Source organism: Sitophilus oryzae, unplaced genomic scaffold (genome assembly GCF_002938485.1).
Source record: "Sitophilus oryzae breed Bouriz unplaced genomic scaffold, Soryzae_2.0 scaffold_1576_pilon_pilon, whole genome shotgun sequence".
In the NCBI taxonomy this organism is placed as follows: Eukaryota; Metazoa; Arthropoda; class Insecta; order Coleoptera; family Curculionidae; genus Sitophilus; species Sitophilus oryzae.
The window spans coordinates 17,767,393-17,785,000 of NW_022146254.1; the positions used below are offsets into that span (position 1 = coordinate 17,767,393).

A 17,608-nucleotide genomic window follows, 5' to 3' on the forward strand; every position below is an offset into this window, starting at 1 on the left:
GAGTATCGTATTTAACGCAATAATTTCATAGTATAATAAAGCTCGATATAAATGCACAAAGCAACGTATCGGACCAGTCTATTAAAAACCCACAGCAAGCTTAGCAAATTACAGTTTACGGTAAACCGCTAATGGTAAATTCATCAGCCAAATTAACATACAGCTTTAATTTTGCTGTTGCATTAGCAGACAGCCACGTGGGACGATATTCGAATGAATGCTTCAATAATGAAATTCAATTGCACACAGCATGTTCCGTTTATGTTTAACAATTTAGATTAAAGTGGAATAGAGGTTCCAAATTTCGAATCAAAGAAAGGTGATTCGTAACTTGCTAGGTTATGAACAACTTTTCTTTTATTCGACATAGAGTATGTCTCCGGATTGTCTTTACAAGAAAAAAAACTTTTTTATTATTTACATTTTTAGAAAAATGCATTCTTCATAAAAAATGTTTGCTTGTTCTAAAATGGTTAATCCATTTCATAGTTTTTCAAATTTCCGTACCGTTATTACTTACTAACTCCTCAACCTAACCCTTTCTAACTCCTCAAAAGGCCTTAAGGCTGTATTTCGTTGCAAAAGCGGGCGAACCAAACCGGTAAACTACGGTAAAGAGCGGTTCCTGAAAAACATCGGTTCGATACGGAACGGTTTGGTAAAATACTGGAAATGTCAAATGTTGACGTTTTCTAAATTTCAATACATCTATTATAAAATGTATTTTTTATGCATTTTTAATGTACCTATTCTCTGCTGTTACGTTTGCTTCTTCTTTTCAATGAAGTTTAATATTGAAAAGTACTTTATTAATAAACTGTTAAACACGTTAGACAGCTCAAGTGAAGATTTGCAGGTCCAATATTAAAACAGGTCAATAATAAATAAACAAATCTAATCAATATTTATATCTTTATAGCTTACAAAACATTCACGATTACTTGTTGTCTTATTTTTCATGTTTTCTTTAAATGTTCCTGACTCCGTTAATGAAATTTATTTACCTTTGCTGCCTACCTCCATAGCTTTTGGATGTAAATGCAAAATATTATTACAAATTATAGAAATTAAATGAGAATTATTTCACTCGAACTTCCAATATTTGCTTGATTTATGTCACATAAATGACATTGAATGACAAACAAAACCAGAAAAACCAGCCTTCTCGCGCTGGTTAGTTTGGTGACAGTTATAACCGAATTTTTCAGGAACCGTGTTCCGTAATAACAAAACTTTCAGGAAACCGATAGAAACGGGACATAAAATCAGAATCAAGGTAAGCAACGGAATACACCCTAAATATATCCCTTAGGTTATTAAAAAGTCACTTATTTGTAATGCAAATTTGTTGAAAGCCTTCTTTCAAATGATTAAACACTCTACTAATTCATTCTTAAACGATAAACTTATAATGAAATGCGAAAGAAGATACAAAAGCCAACGGCGGTAAATCACCGGATATCGATTTTTCCACAGGTGGTAATCTGCAGTCGAGATATTTATTAGATTCGGTTAATCAGCACTAAAGCTCCTAAGGATTTAAAAGCACGCTTGAGCCAACTCATAATTTAGAGTACGCTCGAATATGTATTTGCAAAGTCTGAAGTAAAGCAGAATAATGCAGAGAAGATTCCTTAATAACATTGCGGTAAAATATTTCATATTTTTTAAAGAATTTATTTTAAATTTCTCAAATCACTTATTATTCTTTTTTTTCTTATCTATTTTATTATATTGATGATTACTAATTTCTTATCTGATGCATACTGGTTTAATATTATTTGAAAATAATTATATTAGATAAAAATTGTATTGTTCTCAATTATTAACAGTCAATCAGCGCAGCGTTAATGTACCAAAACTTTTATTTCCAAAACATCAAGAGCTTTATTCATGATTATTCAAAGTAATATTATCTCCGATATTCCTCAACTAAGATATTTTTTCGTTTGGTTTTTCAGATAGTTCTCCTCAACCTTCCATACCATACAGGAGAACCCACCACATGTAGTTCTTAACCTGGCAGTCTATACTTCTGTGTCGGAGTTAAAATTTGTAAAAAAAATAAAGCGTTCTTAAATAAATGTATTTAGATATTTTAAATAGTTTTTTTTCTTTGTTCCTTGTATTGTTTTTTGCTTCCAACAACGGAAAGAGCTTCCTGAAACGTTAGGCATTTTTTGTCAGTTAGGCAAATTTGTTTTATTAGTAACCCACTGCTGACAAGTTGGTCTCCATTGGATTAACGCAGCTGTTTTACAATTAATAACTGTTTTATTTTGAAGATTTTCTTACAGTGCAAATGGCGAAGTACACAGATTACTTTTTTGAATAGACAAGTACTCTTCGAAACCTCAAGAATGCCAGTTGTCCAAGTACTTAAATTTATATACTCTTTCTATGGGCCTTCTGTTAAATATTATATTAAATTTTTTAAACATATCTGGATTTCGGTATGTTATCATAAGTTTTGTATGTGTGTTCTCCTATCTTTTTAGTCAGTCGAATAAGACAGTATCGTTGGTGTAGCGGATATTGTTAGCAGCCACAAAAAATATAATTCTCATTGGAGAACAATTGTCATTTTATTCTAAAGTTGGCCAGTTCAGTTCTTGGTGGGCAGCAATAAATTCTAGCTATATTTTAAACTATAAACTGTTTTATAATTTGCCTAAGTTGTTCCTACTTGGAAATGGGACAATGGAGGTTCTGTTTATGCGCGAGAAAGATATTATAAACTTTGAGGCTATTTCTAGAATTTTATCTAACTGTAATTTGTTAATTAAGTAGTTCTGTATAAATTCGAATGTTTATTTTTATTTCCCTACCATATTTTTTTGGAAGCTCTATTTTCCTTATCTCGTCTCATTAGCGAATATTGATCATTATCTTCTTATACAAAAATAATTCACTTTTAACAAATATTACTCACTTGATTCAAATGTAAAGCTAGATTTCTGATATATAAATAAGGTCTTCCAACTTAATTATTTTTTGGTACTATATTTTCCTTTACCGTTTAAACTTATATAAACTGTTTTGAACTTATATAAGTTTTTATATTAACATATATTTTTGCATATTTAACAGCACAACAATTTCTAGAGCACAGAAAATTCAAATTAGATTTTCATAATTCCTAACAACTTAAAAAGTTATAAATTGCAGAAAACCCTATACAGATATATTTTTATAAGTGTATTTATCAAGGTCCTTAGTTCTAATTCAAGTACCTGGGTCAAAAATTGTTATTTTTTATCTATTTTTATAATATGTATCTATCGAATCATTCTTTTTTAACATTGTTTAAACCACAACACCATTGTTTTAAATTTATAAGACCATTGTTTTAAATTTACTATTTCCGTAAAAATTCGAACAAAATATTATTCACATTTATTATTATGTTGTATGTAAAAATGAAATCGATCTGAAAAAATACGTCCACAATGTACGTAAAACCGTGTAGCAATATAAATATAACAAAAACCACATCGATGATAAATTGCTGAAAACTGTTGTGTGTCTACCTGAACATAGAAAATCCCATGTAAATTTTAAAAATGATGAATAAGTTTTCCCCATTTGATTTTACAGAAAATGTATTTAAAACATTAAAGAGTTCCTTAAAATACAGTAATTATAACTATCAATTAGACTTTATTTGCTAGATTTATAAAATTGTCATGGTAACGAAATTTTTGAAATAAGACTATAGTAATAGAATTATTAATTTTTAAATAGGTCTACTTAAGAAACTCGAAGGTTTAGACATAGGCTATTAAGAGGTAAATTATTAAAAACTATTTTATTAGTGTTTTCATGTTTCTAAGTAAGATACATAGGGTTGAATTTAAAATAACAAGGGTTTGAGAAACGAAAATAAATAACATTGTTGCACTCCCTGTGTAATATCCAATCAGTATATTTAGAAAGCTGAAATATATCCTCTTTCATTATCTTATAACCCAAATTTCAACTTTTAAAAAGATCAATTCATGATTTTACTAATGCTTATCCAAATGTGTTTGTCAATTTTACACATATTTTATTTATTAGCTCGAAGCAGTATAATAGAAAAATTATGAGATATAAAAATAGTAATAAATGTCTATACCTATGTGGCGGATTCATCTCTCCAAAAAAATCCTTTATGGGTATTTCGCCACTGCACTGCAAGAAAATCTACAAAATAAAATAGTTATTTTTTGTAAACACTTCTGCGTTAAACCCAAAACGGACACTGCTTGTCATAAGTTATGTTTACAGTTTTATACAAATTTTCTTAACAATGAAAAAAATGCTTAGCGTTTCGGAAAGTTTATCTCTTTCCGTCGTCGGCAGCAAAAAAAATACAAAGAATAAAGAAAAAAACTATTTAAAATATTTAAATTCAACTAATCGAGAACACTTTACTTTTTTAAAACAGATACGTCTACAAGAAACCGTTGACGTTTTGTTAAAATGACATTATATCAAGTTAAACTTCAAAATTAACAATTACTACCTGATAACAATTACGTAAAACCAAAAAGTATAAATAACAAATAAGGTAAAACCAAAAAGCCCCAAACTTTCTGTATGATTATTTTTAAATTTTACGTATGTTATGTTTATTTATGTTATGTTCTTTAAAATCAAAGAAGCGATTGCCATACATTACTAACATCTACAGATGCATGAACAATACATTTATTTTTATTAGATTGGATTAAAAAAGCCTCTTTTATTTTTCTTTTAGGGATTTATCGCTTCTTTCATTATAATTTTGGCGTTATTTAATTTTTGTTTTTTTTTTATTTTAAAGAACATAACATACGTAAACTTTAAAAATAATCATACAGAAAGTTTGGGGCTTTTTGGTTTTACCTTATTAAGTAATTGTTATCAGGTAGAAATTGTTCAGTTTTAAGTTGATATAATGTCATTTTAACAGAACGTCAACGTTTTCTTGTAGACGTATCTGTTTTAAAAAAGTAAAGTGTTCTCGAATAGTGGAATTTAAATATTTTAAATAGTTTTTTCTATTCTTTGTATTTTTTTTTTGCTTCCGACGACGGAAAGAGACAAACCTTCCGAAACGTTAAGCATTTTTTTCTTTGTTAGGCAAATTTGTATAACTGTAAACATAACTTCTGACAAGCAGTGTCCGTTTAGGTTGAATGCAGAAGTGATTATAAAAATAACTATTTTATTTGTAGATTTTCTTGCAGTGCAGTGGCGAAATACCCATAAAGGATTTTTTTGGAGAGATAAAAATAGTTTTCAAAAATGTAATAATATACTGGGTGTTATATTTACAATAAGAAAGATGCTACCACGTTTGCAATGATGTGGCCACATTGTAACGCTAAAAATATTTTATATAGATGGAACTTTATATAAAAGACCAAATTTTCCAAAAAATTCTATCATCGGGTTTCCATAATCGTCTGACGTACCATCGTCGTGAATCACCCCATTTAAATGCATCATTATTACATGATATTTTTTCAATTAATTTAGAACTACCAATTTTTCAACGAGGAGTCATCATAGAGATTTTATTTCACTAAAGACAACATAAGCTTGACTAGCGGCAAATCCAATGTGTCCAATTAATACTAACAATATAATAAAATATAAAATAATAATACAAAAATATAAAAAAAATAAAATATAAAATAATAACAAATTAATAATTATAATAAATTAGGTAAAGGAAAAACAGAATTATAAAAGAAATAATTTCTCAAACATGTACATTGTACATGCAAACTTTTTGTACACTTTCCCAAATATGGACAGCAATTAATTGACAGAACTAATATCCTAGTGCTTCTAATTGCGGGTCGTAGTGTCCGGCCTGGCACGGTCAGTCCCCGTGCAGGGACTTTATTAAACATTAATATTATTGTAAGCCGTATGGTACACAGGATAATTAGTGAGATCCCGCCGGCAATTTGGGTAAATTTCCCCTTTAATTATTTGCCTCTGTTCTGTGGCTCATGGTATCCGTCACAGTGGCGAATTTAATAAGATTATTTCGCCTAATTTTTCACAAATGGTTCGAGGCTTGCGGCTTAAAATGCTAATATTTGAAGTGCTCTTTTTTAAGCTCAATATCTTTGTGCTTTAAAATGAGTAGTATATTTTTCCATACATATTAAATTGTGCTCTAAGCACTTCTAAAAAAATAGAAAGGGTAGAATTGTAAATCTCGGACACGTCGACTCCTATTTTTAGTTGCAATTTTTTTATCTTTATATAGCTTGCTAAAAATTCATGAAAATTGGGCTAAAAATAACAAAAATATAACACTTTAAATTTGACTAAGTGAAAATACGTCATTTTGCGGAATCGACCTAAGCTCACCTGATGATGGAGTAGGGCTCCGAAACCAAAAAAGAGCAGGTTGATCCACATTATGACGAACACAGTGTGGAATTAATGTCTATATGAGCAGCTCAAGGCAAGAAATATTTTTATTAGCGTGTACCCGCGACTTCGTTCGCGTCGAATTAATCATTTGTAATGGTGATGGTTTGGTTTTTTTCTCAAATTTTCTCACATTTATGTCAGCATGAGAAAAAACAATCGAGAAACCCCTCCTTATCGAACCTCTACACCCCACAGTCAATCCGTTCGCCAAAAATCAGCTTTAAACGTCAAGCAGTTTAAGAAGAATCGTGATTACTCAATGGTCATATTTTATGAAACACCCTTTATAAATTTTTAAAAAATCTTAAAATATGTAAAACAACAAAATAAAATATACGTATTTAAGAGTTTTTTCCGAAAAACTCAACGGTTATTAAATAAAAAAATATTCAATATTTGAGGGGTGGTTTCACCCCCTTAGCATTCGAGTTTCGAAAAATCCCTTCTTATCGAACCGCTACACCGTAAAGTCAATCCGTTTTCCAAAAATCAGCTTTTTACGTCAAGCGCTTTAAGCAGGATCGTGGTTAACCAATGACCAGATTTTTCGAAACACCCTGTATTCATTTTTAAAAACTCTTAAAATATGTAAAAAAACAAAATAAAATATACGTTTTTTCGGAAACTTGACCGTTTTTTAAATAAAAAATATTGTAATATTTGAGGGGTGGTTTCACCCCCTTGGAACTGGAATTTCGAAAAATCCCTTCTTATCGAACCTCTACACCCTAGAATCAACCTGTATGTCAAAATTGAGCTTTTTACGTTGAGTGGTTTGAGCAGGATGGCGGTAATCAGTGGGTGCCAGGATTTTTATATATTCGCGTCGAATTAATCATTTGTAATGATGATAAAGCAAAGCAACATTTCCATTAACATACAAACTGGATAAAAATTTTCACATTTATGTCAGCATGAAAAAAACAATATGGCGATATTATTATATAACTTGGTAATATTTGAGGGGTAGTTTCATCTCGTTGGAATTTGACTTTCGAAAAATCCGTTTGCAAAAAATTAGCTTTTTACGTCAAGCAGTTTAAACAGAATCGTGGTTAAGAAATTTAACTTTTTGGAACACCCTGTATGATTTTGTAAAAAAATTCAAAATATGTAAAAAAACCAAATAAATTATGCTTGTCCAAGCGTTTTCCCGAAAGAATAACCTTTTTTTAAATAACAAATATTTTAATATTTGAGGGGCGTTTTCACCCTCTTAGAATTTGAGATTCGAGAAACCCCTCCTTATCGAACCTCTACACCCCACAGTCAATCCGTTTGCCAAAAATCAGCTTTAAACGTCAAGCAGTTTAAGCAGAATCGTGATTACTCAATGGTCACATTTTATGAAACACCCTGTATACATTTATAAAAAAATCTTAAAATATGTAAAACAACAAAATAAAATATACGTGTTTAAGAGTTTTTCCGAAAAACTCACCGGTTTTTAAATAAAAAATATTTTAATATTTGAGGGATAGTTTCACCCCCTTAGAGTTCGAGTTTCGAAGAATCCCTTCTTATCGAACCTCTACGTGATTAATCAATGACCAGATTTTTCGAAACACCCTGTACATATTTTTAAAAAATCTTAAAATATGTAAAAAAACAAAATAAAATATACGTGTTTAAGCGTTTTTTCGGAAACGTGACCGTTTTTTAAATAAAAACTATTGTAATATTTGAGGGGTGGTTTCACCCTCTTGAAACTGAAATTTCGAAAAATTCCTTCTTATCGAACCTCTACACCCTAGAATCAACCTGTATGCCAAAATTGATCTCCTTACGTTGAGTGGTTTGAGCAGGATCGTGATTAATCAGTATGTCAGTCACTTAAGGATTTTATATATTAGTATAGATATAGTAGCAATTAACAGCTTTCATCAGGGGTAGCAATTAACAGCTTTCATCAAACAACCATTAACTGGTCTTTCTTCAAGCTATAAGCAACGATTGAGAAAAAATCCTCATCAAGACAGCTTCCTCGCCTCAAAGAAACGTAAATTGCATTTAGACTAGCGTCGAGCAATATCTCAGCTTTTCAGAACAGGAAATGCAGCGATATTAAATTCTAGATATTGCTTTCACGTATCAAAGTCGATATTTATTAGAAATAAGTCTTTGATGCTATCAAATAGGATATATCTAAAATGGAAATATTATTTTTTTGTCGTTTTATGGCTGCAAATGTATAAATGTATCGAGGAAACGAATATTGCTAGGGTCTTTAAGGGGTGGTTTTATCTTACTAATGGATTGTCTGTAAACAGGGCAAATAATTCGCATTAAGAATATACAAGGTGTTTCAAAAACATGTGCCATCTCTCGTGGAAAGATTCCTCACGTAAAAATAAGATTAATTTTTCCTATCAGCATAGATCCGATTCCGCTTTGTTTCGTGGCTACTATTAAGTCTTAATATTTTTTCGATTTATTATAATTTTCTTCCAAGTACTTTTAGTCGTTTCGAATGAAATTTTGAGGGTAAAAGTTACTATAAATGCGACATATTTTAAAGCTAAAAAAGTATCGACATATTCACCAGGGACGTGCATATCACTGGAATATTTTTCTAAAAAAACCATGTACGCCACTGATTTTTTTTCTCTTGCTATCGAACTAGTGTAATTTAGTGTATGTGTTTAGTGTAATTTTCGGCATTAAACTAAGTTTAATGCCGATTAAAAGTTGTCTCTTGATATTTTGTCGATTTCGGCCTCCTTGATGAAATAAACGCAATTTTATTAATTTGCCTTGATCCAAGTCTAATAGCAACCTTTAAAAAATTTTAATATCATTAACTTGCGAAAGTTTTAAATAAGTTCTCGTTGATTCCTCATCAAAAAATATGAAACAAAGTTCCTATAAACATGGGTATGGAAATGCATAGTTTTAGAGTTACAAGATGTTAAAAATTTTTAAAATTAGGTTTTTTGTAATTATTTTAAATACCATTATTTTTATATCATCGTTTATCGAACAGATATGGAATGCATACGGAATGGAAATGGATGGTATATGGTGAGAATCAACCTTTAATCAAAATAAATAAAGACAATGGAAATCTGAAAAACAATCTCCCATCCTATCATTTCTCAATTTTCTTGCCTAGTTTGTAAACATTCTATTTTTAAGATAAAACTTCTTCCTCACTGGTTCTACTGATGTCTCCTCTCCTAAAAAATACAATATCTCTTGTTGTCCTGTGATATATTCAGCTTAAATGATATAAAAAGCATACGCGCAGCATAATTAAATCAGATATTGCAGGTCATGTGCGGTCCAAGCACCATAACATAAGGTGGTTGGAAGACGGTTGTTCACAAGGAACGTGTTTGTTAAAAGAAAACCTTAATGTAAATTTAAAGAACACCTTTTATTAAAATAAAATCTTGAGCATCTGAGTGTGGGAATTTCTCGACAAAACTTAAAAAAGTTAATTTGTTGAGAATTAAAGCACACTGATTAAATTTGTACAAATAAAAATAAATAAATGCCTTTATTGTCAAAAAAAAATTACAATTTTTAGACAAAGGTAAAGTAAACAAACAAAAGAGAATACAAAACCAGTATACAAATTACATTGTCTGTCTTATTGTTTAAAATAAACATTTATAAATGTTTACAATGTCAAAGAATAAAAATAAGATTCAAAAATATTTAGTTAGTTTATACTAAATATAGTAATACCAATATAAAATAGAAAACAAATTTCTTGCAGTATAGGTATATAATAAAATTATATAAGGATTCTTGCCACACTTAACTGCTTATATAGAAATTTAATTCTACGCTATGTTTGTCATAATGCGGATCAACGCGCTCTCACTACCGGTTTCGGTAGTGATCCACCATCAGGTGAGCTTGGGCAGATCCACAAAATGACAACCACCAGCGCAGGGATAGTTAATTCCGACTTGTCGGAAAGTGTCGGTTAGATATTAAGTCCCGAACGGGAGAGAGCGGCCTGCGTGCTGCGGCTCACCTGATGATGGAGTAGGGCTCCGAAACCGGTAGTGAGAGCGGGTTGATCCGCATTATGACAAACACAGCGTAGAATTAAATTTCTATATAAGCAGTTAAGTGGCAAGAATCCTTATATAATTTTATTATATACCTATACTGCAAGAAATTTGTTTTCTATTTTATAATTTGGCTTGCCTGAAAAAAAGCCTTTTACCATCATTTTACTATCGATAGTTGCGCCCCGGTGGTACGAAAGTACTACCATTGCACGGAGGCGGCTATCTCCCGTTCGGGACTTAATATCTAACCTACACTTGCCGACAAGTCGGAATTAACTATCTCTGCACTGTGGTTGTCATTTTGTGGATCTGCCCAGGCTCACCTGATGATGGATTAGGGCTCCGAAACCGGTAGTGAGAGCGGGTTGATCCGCATTATGACAAACTCAGCGTAGAATTAAATTTCTATATAAGCAGTTAAGTGGCAAAAATCCTTATATAATAGTAATACCAATACTAGACCAGCGTTTACAAGGTCAAATTCGATTATCAAAATATAAGTCATTTACGGCGTAGAAAGCCTTGTCTAGTAAATCAGATTTCAATGCTTTGCGAAATGAAAAAAATGATGTTATGGATTTGATTTCAAATGGTATGTGATTATGCATTTTTTTCGAGTTGTATAATATTGAACTTTTAACTAACTCTGGGCGTGGGGTAGGTAGATAAAGATCTTGCTCCGTGTTCCTGAGTGGATAAGTGTGAGATGGCCTTTCTTGAGAAACGGATTCAAATATAAATAAGGAAGGAAGAGTTCAAATTTTTATTTTTCTTAAAAGAGTTCTGCTGTTTAGACCCAGTGAATATCGAACAGCTCTCTTCTGGAGATTGAAAATGCGGTCAAATTGAGTCGCATAACACGTACCCCAGAATGGAAGGGCATATCTGAGGTGCGACTCAAAAAGTGCATAATAAACAGTTCTAGCCACTGACAAGTTAAGCTCTTTAGAAACAGATCTTAATGCAAAACAGTCAGAGCTGATTTTTTCTCGACAAAGCGTCGATATGCATGCCCCATTTCAGAGAATTGTCTACAACAAGCCTTAACAATTTTACAGATTTTACGACGTCAATGGTGGTGTTGCTAAGTACAAAAGGCTGCAGCGAGTTTTATTATTTAATTAATTATATTTAGTATGTATAGGCAGTTATTATTTTTAAGATAAAACAGACATAAAAGACTATGGAAATATTCTCAATGCATCTACAGTAATAACAAGAAAATAAACAGTCACACCATGTTTGATATATCTTATTCGCCAATTTTAGAAAGACTTATTTTTAATAAATATTAACTTCGATACGTGAAAGCAATATCGAGAATTTAATATCGGAGTACTGCCTGTTCTGAAAAGCTTAGATATTGCTTGACGCTAGACTAAATCCAATTTCATTTTCCTTGAGGCGTGAAAATTGTCTGAAGGAGAGTGTTAAAAATATATGCCTGAATCGTTGATAACGGCAAGACTAGTTAACTTTTAAAAGTCAATCCAACCTTAGATACCATAACTGGGACAGTTGTGTCTGTCAAAAAAATTCACAGATAAATTAGATTTTAATTTTTTTTTTGGATTTTATCTATAAAGGGTTATTCACCTCATTTATTTTATTACGGAGTACTGTAGCCAAATTATTAGATTTTTAGAAATTGTGGGTGATGGTATCGTAAAGCAACAATTTAAAATCATTTACAAATGATACAGAGTGTCCCAAATAAATAAAAAATATCAAAGTTGTATTTTTATATATGGAACACCCTGTATATTATTATACTTTTAGTTTCTACGATTAAAGTAAAGGTAAATTTGATTAAGGTTTGCTGCACTTTAATCTTACCGTTTTTCAAATAATTAGTTTTTTTATAAAAATGTTGTAACAATTTTAATGTTTTGTTTCTGTAGGCGTATTTAAGTTGTTAAAACCAAATATTGTACTGAAGTTTTTCTATTTATTTTCTAAGTTTTGTGTTGCCATAATAAAATCATACTACTTCATACAGAGCGTCTAAAAATTAGTTTAAATAAAGCTTAAATCTCTAAAAGAAAGCTTTATTAAATTACTAGATTTAAACGGCAATAACTTGTTTAACTTAAATAGAACACCCTGTATATTTTACATGAATCAGATGCACGATTTAATTGTCTATCAAATTGTATTATACCATTTTTTACTTATCTCTTCAAGTTTTCATAGAAAATGCATTTTCTTATAATTTAGACCTTATTTATCAATACACCCATGGAATATTGACATTTTAGATATTTTTAAAGCAACAAATGTACAAAACGTATAGTTTAAGAAAACTATTTAAATCTTTGTAAAAGAGTGTACCAATTAAATATACCACCATTATATTACCGCCCAAATATGAATTAATTGCATATTTAATTGTGTCAGTTAATAAATTATTACAAATAAATGTGGATTTGAATGAGAGATCAATATAATAATAAGTTATGAATGTGAACGTCTCTGTTGTTATAAACAAGCATTCGTCAAAAAATGAAATAGAGTTTATAAGGTGTTACTTTTTACCACACTGTCTAATACTGCATACAAAATTCTGTTACGCAAATAGTCAGTTAACGTAGTTCGAATATTGGGGCATATTAAATATTGCTTCTCTTTTACATTTATTTAAACAGTTTTTTTTTTATTTCTTAATGAAATAAGCGAACTATATCGTCACTATTATAAGTATATACCGGGTGCGTCTCAAAGGTGGCTCACCCCTATAACTTTTTTATTATTTTATTTAAAAAACGAGATTTTGCGTGTTAGGATACCGTGCTGGCAACTGTTACTTTTGGGTCGGCATTTACATGTGTGGAAGTAAATCGCATAGGGATCTTATTAAGTCGGAGTGAGAGAAATGCGAACGACCGACGCGGCGCGCGACGGTGTGCTGTTGCGGCGTTGCCGATACGCCTTTCCCTATCAAGTAAAGTAAAATCACGATCGCAAACCGCTTATTTTTAATAGATTTTTTTTTCAAGAGATAACTAGATAAAATCATTAGACATGTTTCTGAGCATCTGCAACTCAACTGTTTAACACATAGCAGACCATAACTCAAGAACCACTTTAGATATTGAAACTTTTTTTTATTTTCAAGATCGGATATTTTCCAATATGTTTACATAAGAAAAATTCGATAAGGTTGTTTTTTCCATTCAAAAATTGTAAACAATCCAACCATTTACTTTTAGAGCATAGCAATTTTCAGCAATCGTGTAATTTTTTTATTGATAAAGATTTTCACATACTGCCTACAAAGAAAATACAGCAGAAATATTAACAAAGTTCTTGAAAAAACTACAATCTATTATTTATAATAGATTTCGAGATATCGATTTTTGAATTCAGAGTTCTAATAGCGCGACCACTGTCGAACACCCACTCAATTCCACTTATTTTTACCAAAAATGCAAGTGTTTCTAGCTTGCACTTAAAAAAATTCAAGCTATAGGGAAAATTACAACGACTCGTTAATAAATAAACAAATCAAGTATCACGAGACGTAATTAAATCGTGAAGCTGAACGCATGACGTACACCTTTCCCTAGAACTTTAAGTACTGAGAGGTATTGATTGGGTCGACCGGTCAACTGCGACAAATCTGCTATATCCCCTTCCACGTCTCTTAGCGATGTGCACAGTTTCTCGGTTTATTTCATCCGTTTGGCAACGTGTTTACTGTCCTCTCTTTGTTCAGTACATTATAAACGTATTGTACTCTTCTTACATACGGAAATCTCGACCCAAGGCTAACCTATGCCAGCCTTTAGTATGACATAAATTATGATTGATTGACGTATTGAATTGTTTTTGGTCATTTCCTGTTTCACCGGAAATGACTACAACTTTTGATTTTTAAATGGTACACTCACTAAATGGTATTTTTTTACAGAATGGCAAACGAACGGCAACACTACTCCTCCTTCAGAGTCCTAGTGTTGCCGGGTAACGCATTTCGTGTCAAGTAAAAGTATTATTCGCTAATTCCGAAACATCTTGTGGTATTACATTCGATAATCGTTCTGTAGTTACATTCACGAAAGGAACGCATTCCTACTAAATAGCGGCATCTACACCTAAAATAAATTCCAGCTCTACCTAAAAAACTAACTTACCTTTCTTTGAGGCGTGGAAGCTGTCCTGAGGCGGGATCTTCTCGATCTGCGCCTGCAGCTTAGACCGCGGCAGGATGGTGCGATCGCCGTTAATTTTCTCCACCGCGTATCGGAAAGCGATTTCCTGCTTATCGTCGGTCGGGTGGAACAGTCCTCCTGCAAAAATAGCGCATTTGAATTTAAAGTGGAAACGGCAGCCAGTAATAGAAACGTGAATGAAGTGAAATAAATCGCGAAAAAACGTTTGCTTTGGCAGGCGGATTTATGGCAACTGTTTTTATTTCATTTCGGATGCAAATGGTTAAGCTAGAACTTTTTGGTAATATACAACCAGCATTAATACAATTGAAAGTTGTTGACATACAGACGGGTAATATTATGAGCTCAGCTCATCAATTTTCATGATAAGTGAAGTAAAACAAATATACAAATCAACCGAAAAGACTATGTATATAGTCTTTTCGGTTATAAAATTTACATGTGAAAATAATACATTATTTCTAGTTTAAACAAAGTAAAATACCGGATACGTCTCAAAAGTGTAACTCTAACGTCTCCCCTGTAACTTTTTTATTTTTTTCAGATAAAAAACGAGATTTGGTAAAGTAAACGCCACGAATGTTTGGGAGTGATTCATCGCTTGATGAAGTTGGAATCGACACGCGCGCTATCATCTTTACATTAAAAACGTAAATTTTTACCGCAGACGTAGGTTTTTAAAGGCCCGGTCTAATCATCTACCTGCGCTCCTCCTACTTATTCTAAAATCTTAGCGTGATTGACAAAGACGATACTATATCGCGTTTCTTTGATTGATTCGTTTTTGTGCGTCAGTCCATTGGTGTGCTTGCAGTGCGACCAATGGGGCATTCCATTTTATATTTATAATCAAAAATATGTTTTGACAAGACTTTGACAGTTAAAACAACAAATTACAACAGATAATATATTGATTATTATATGACTTGAAACACCACGGCACTGGAAGTAAGTTTTATGTGACCTTGAACAGATTAGTTCACATTGTAGCGACCGATGAATCACTCCCAAACATTCGTGGCGTTTACTATATGTTAGTATATGACATAAATTAGGATTGATTGACTTATTCAATTGTTTTCGGCCACTTACTGTTTCACAGGATATGACTACAACTTTTGATTTTTAAATGGCAATCTCGGTATTTTGTTTTGGTTTGACATTCTCTTTGAATAAGAAGACTAAGGAAGGAGCATAATGCTATCCATGTATTCATGCATGGTGGGCGGAAAAAGCACCATAAAAGCTCTCTAGGGTGGGGATCCTTGACAGTTCTGTTTGACGATTCATTTGACACATTTGAATTTGATTTGAAATTTTGTGGATTTGTCAGTCTTTACGGAGCTTATTTTATGTTATTTATTATTTATTCTACTACTGATAGTTGTATAAAGGTGGTAAATCTAGATGGAAATTGTGGCAGCACTTAAATTAACAGTGACACTATCGCGATTTATCGAAAAAGACTCTAAAATAGTTGGTTGTGTAGCGTGCGGTAGATCTCGGCAAAAATTGAGTGAAATAATGGAACAACTTTTCGCTAGTAAGTGACTATATAATATACATACGTGTAGTAAACCGATCATTTATGAAATTCACTTAAATTAACTAAATTATATATTTTTCTTGCATTTTAGCTTTTATTTATTACTTGTCAAAGATTAGATGTCAAAGAATTTAGATACGTTAACTTGACTTACCTGCTTCAGTAGCGTATCGGATGTTTGTGGTAATTAATATTTATTATAACTTATCTATTTTTATTAGAATTATATATTTTTATAACAATTTTAATAACTACCAACATTTATTCACAACGTAAAATAAAACAACAAATTATTGAGTCTACCCCACGTCTACCCTACATCATAGTTTTACATTTTTTAAATAAAATTATACCGACACTGATAAACCGGAATTTAAGTCGGCCATATTTGAGGCCCATCGCGGTGTACCTAAGATTTTTGATATGCTCCTTCCTTAGTCTTCTTATTCAAAGGACATTCTGAATAGAATGATATATCATGTCAACTTTTGACATTTTCGAATATGGTTTATTTGAAATTGCAACATGCGATTCATAACGAAAATTTGACTCGAAATACCAAGTGTGTGGTACTAAATAATTCGTAAAAAATGCTTTTTTTCCAAATATGTTAAGGAATCGAAAAATTGAGTCATGATAAAAAATACGATTTGGGCATCTTTTAACTGACCGGGACAAGACACTAATGCCCACTTGCACCGTTTGTATAAACTTTGTTTAAAGGCTAAACAGTGATTAACTATATAATATTTCATTACAGTTAATCACTGGTTAGCCTTTAAACAAAGTTTATACAAACGGTGCAAGAGGGCATAAGAACATTAGACGATCAAATCTATTTTTCGAGGCTCCTTGATTAAAAACTAGTATTTTAATAATTTGTATTAATTGATATTATATTTACATCCTTAAGTTTTCATCTCCTTTCATAGTCTTAAGTTAGGTATATTATAGTAAGCTTTTTCCAAATCTATGAAAGCAACATCGGCCTCTCTGCTACGCTGTAGTCTTTTCTCCAGAGTGATTTTAAGAGTAAAAACATTGTCCACAGACGATCGTCGATCGTCTGGCTATGGTTGGTATTACCGCGGTTCCTCTGTAATTTTTTGGATGGTTTTTTGGATCTTCTTTGTGGATAGGAGATAATATATACGCTTGTCTCCATTCTGTAGGTATCGTTTCCCCATTTAGGCATCTCTGAAATAGTTTTCTGAGCATTTCTAAGAGTTTTGATGGGCCATACTTGATCAGCTCTGCATTTAGGCCACCTGGTTCAGGATATTTTTTTTAGTTTGGTTTCTTTGACTGTTATTACTGCTATTACTTGTTCGATAGTAGCTGGATTCCCTCTAAAACAGTGTATTTTTCTTCTTCGAAAAAATTTGTTTTAGTTTCCGAAAGAAGTTTACGGAAATATTGTAGCCATTGGTGATCTGATACATTAT

General features: G+C 31.6%; 1 protein-coding gene across 1 annotated transcript in view; it reads right to left on the bottom strand.

The window, feature by feature from the left end:
* LOC115879316 (glutamate receptor ionotropic, kainate 2) overlaps window positions 1-17,608 on the bottom strand; it is a 344,372-nt gene that overhangs the window by 214,625 nt on the left and 112,139 nt on the right. Inside the window, exon 3 of the mRNA XM_030896084.1 lies at window positions 14,579-14,734. Coding sequence (XP_030751944.1) covers window positions 14,579-14,734 — 156 coding nt within the window. The remainder of the gene's footprint in view (window positions 1-14,578; window positions 14,735-17,608) is intronic.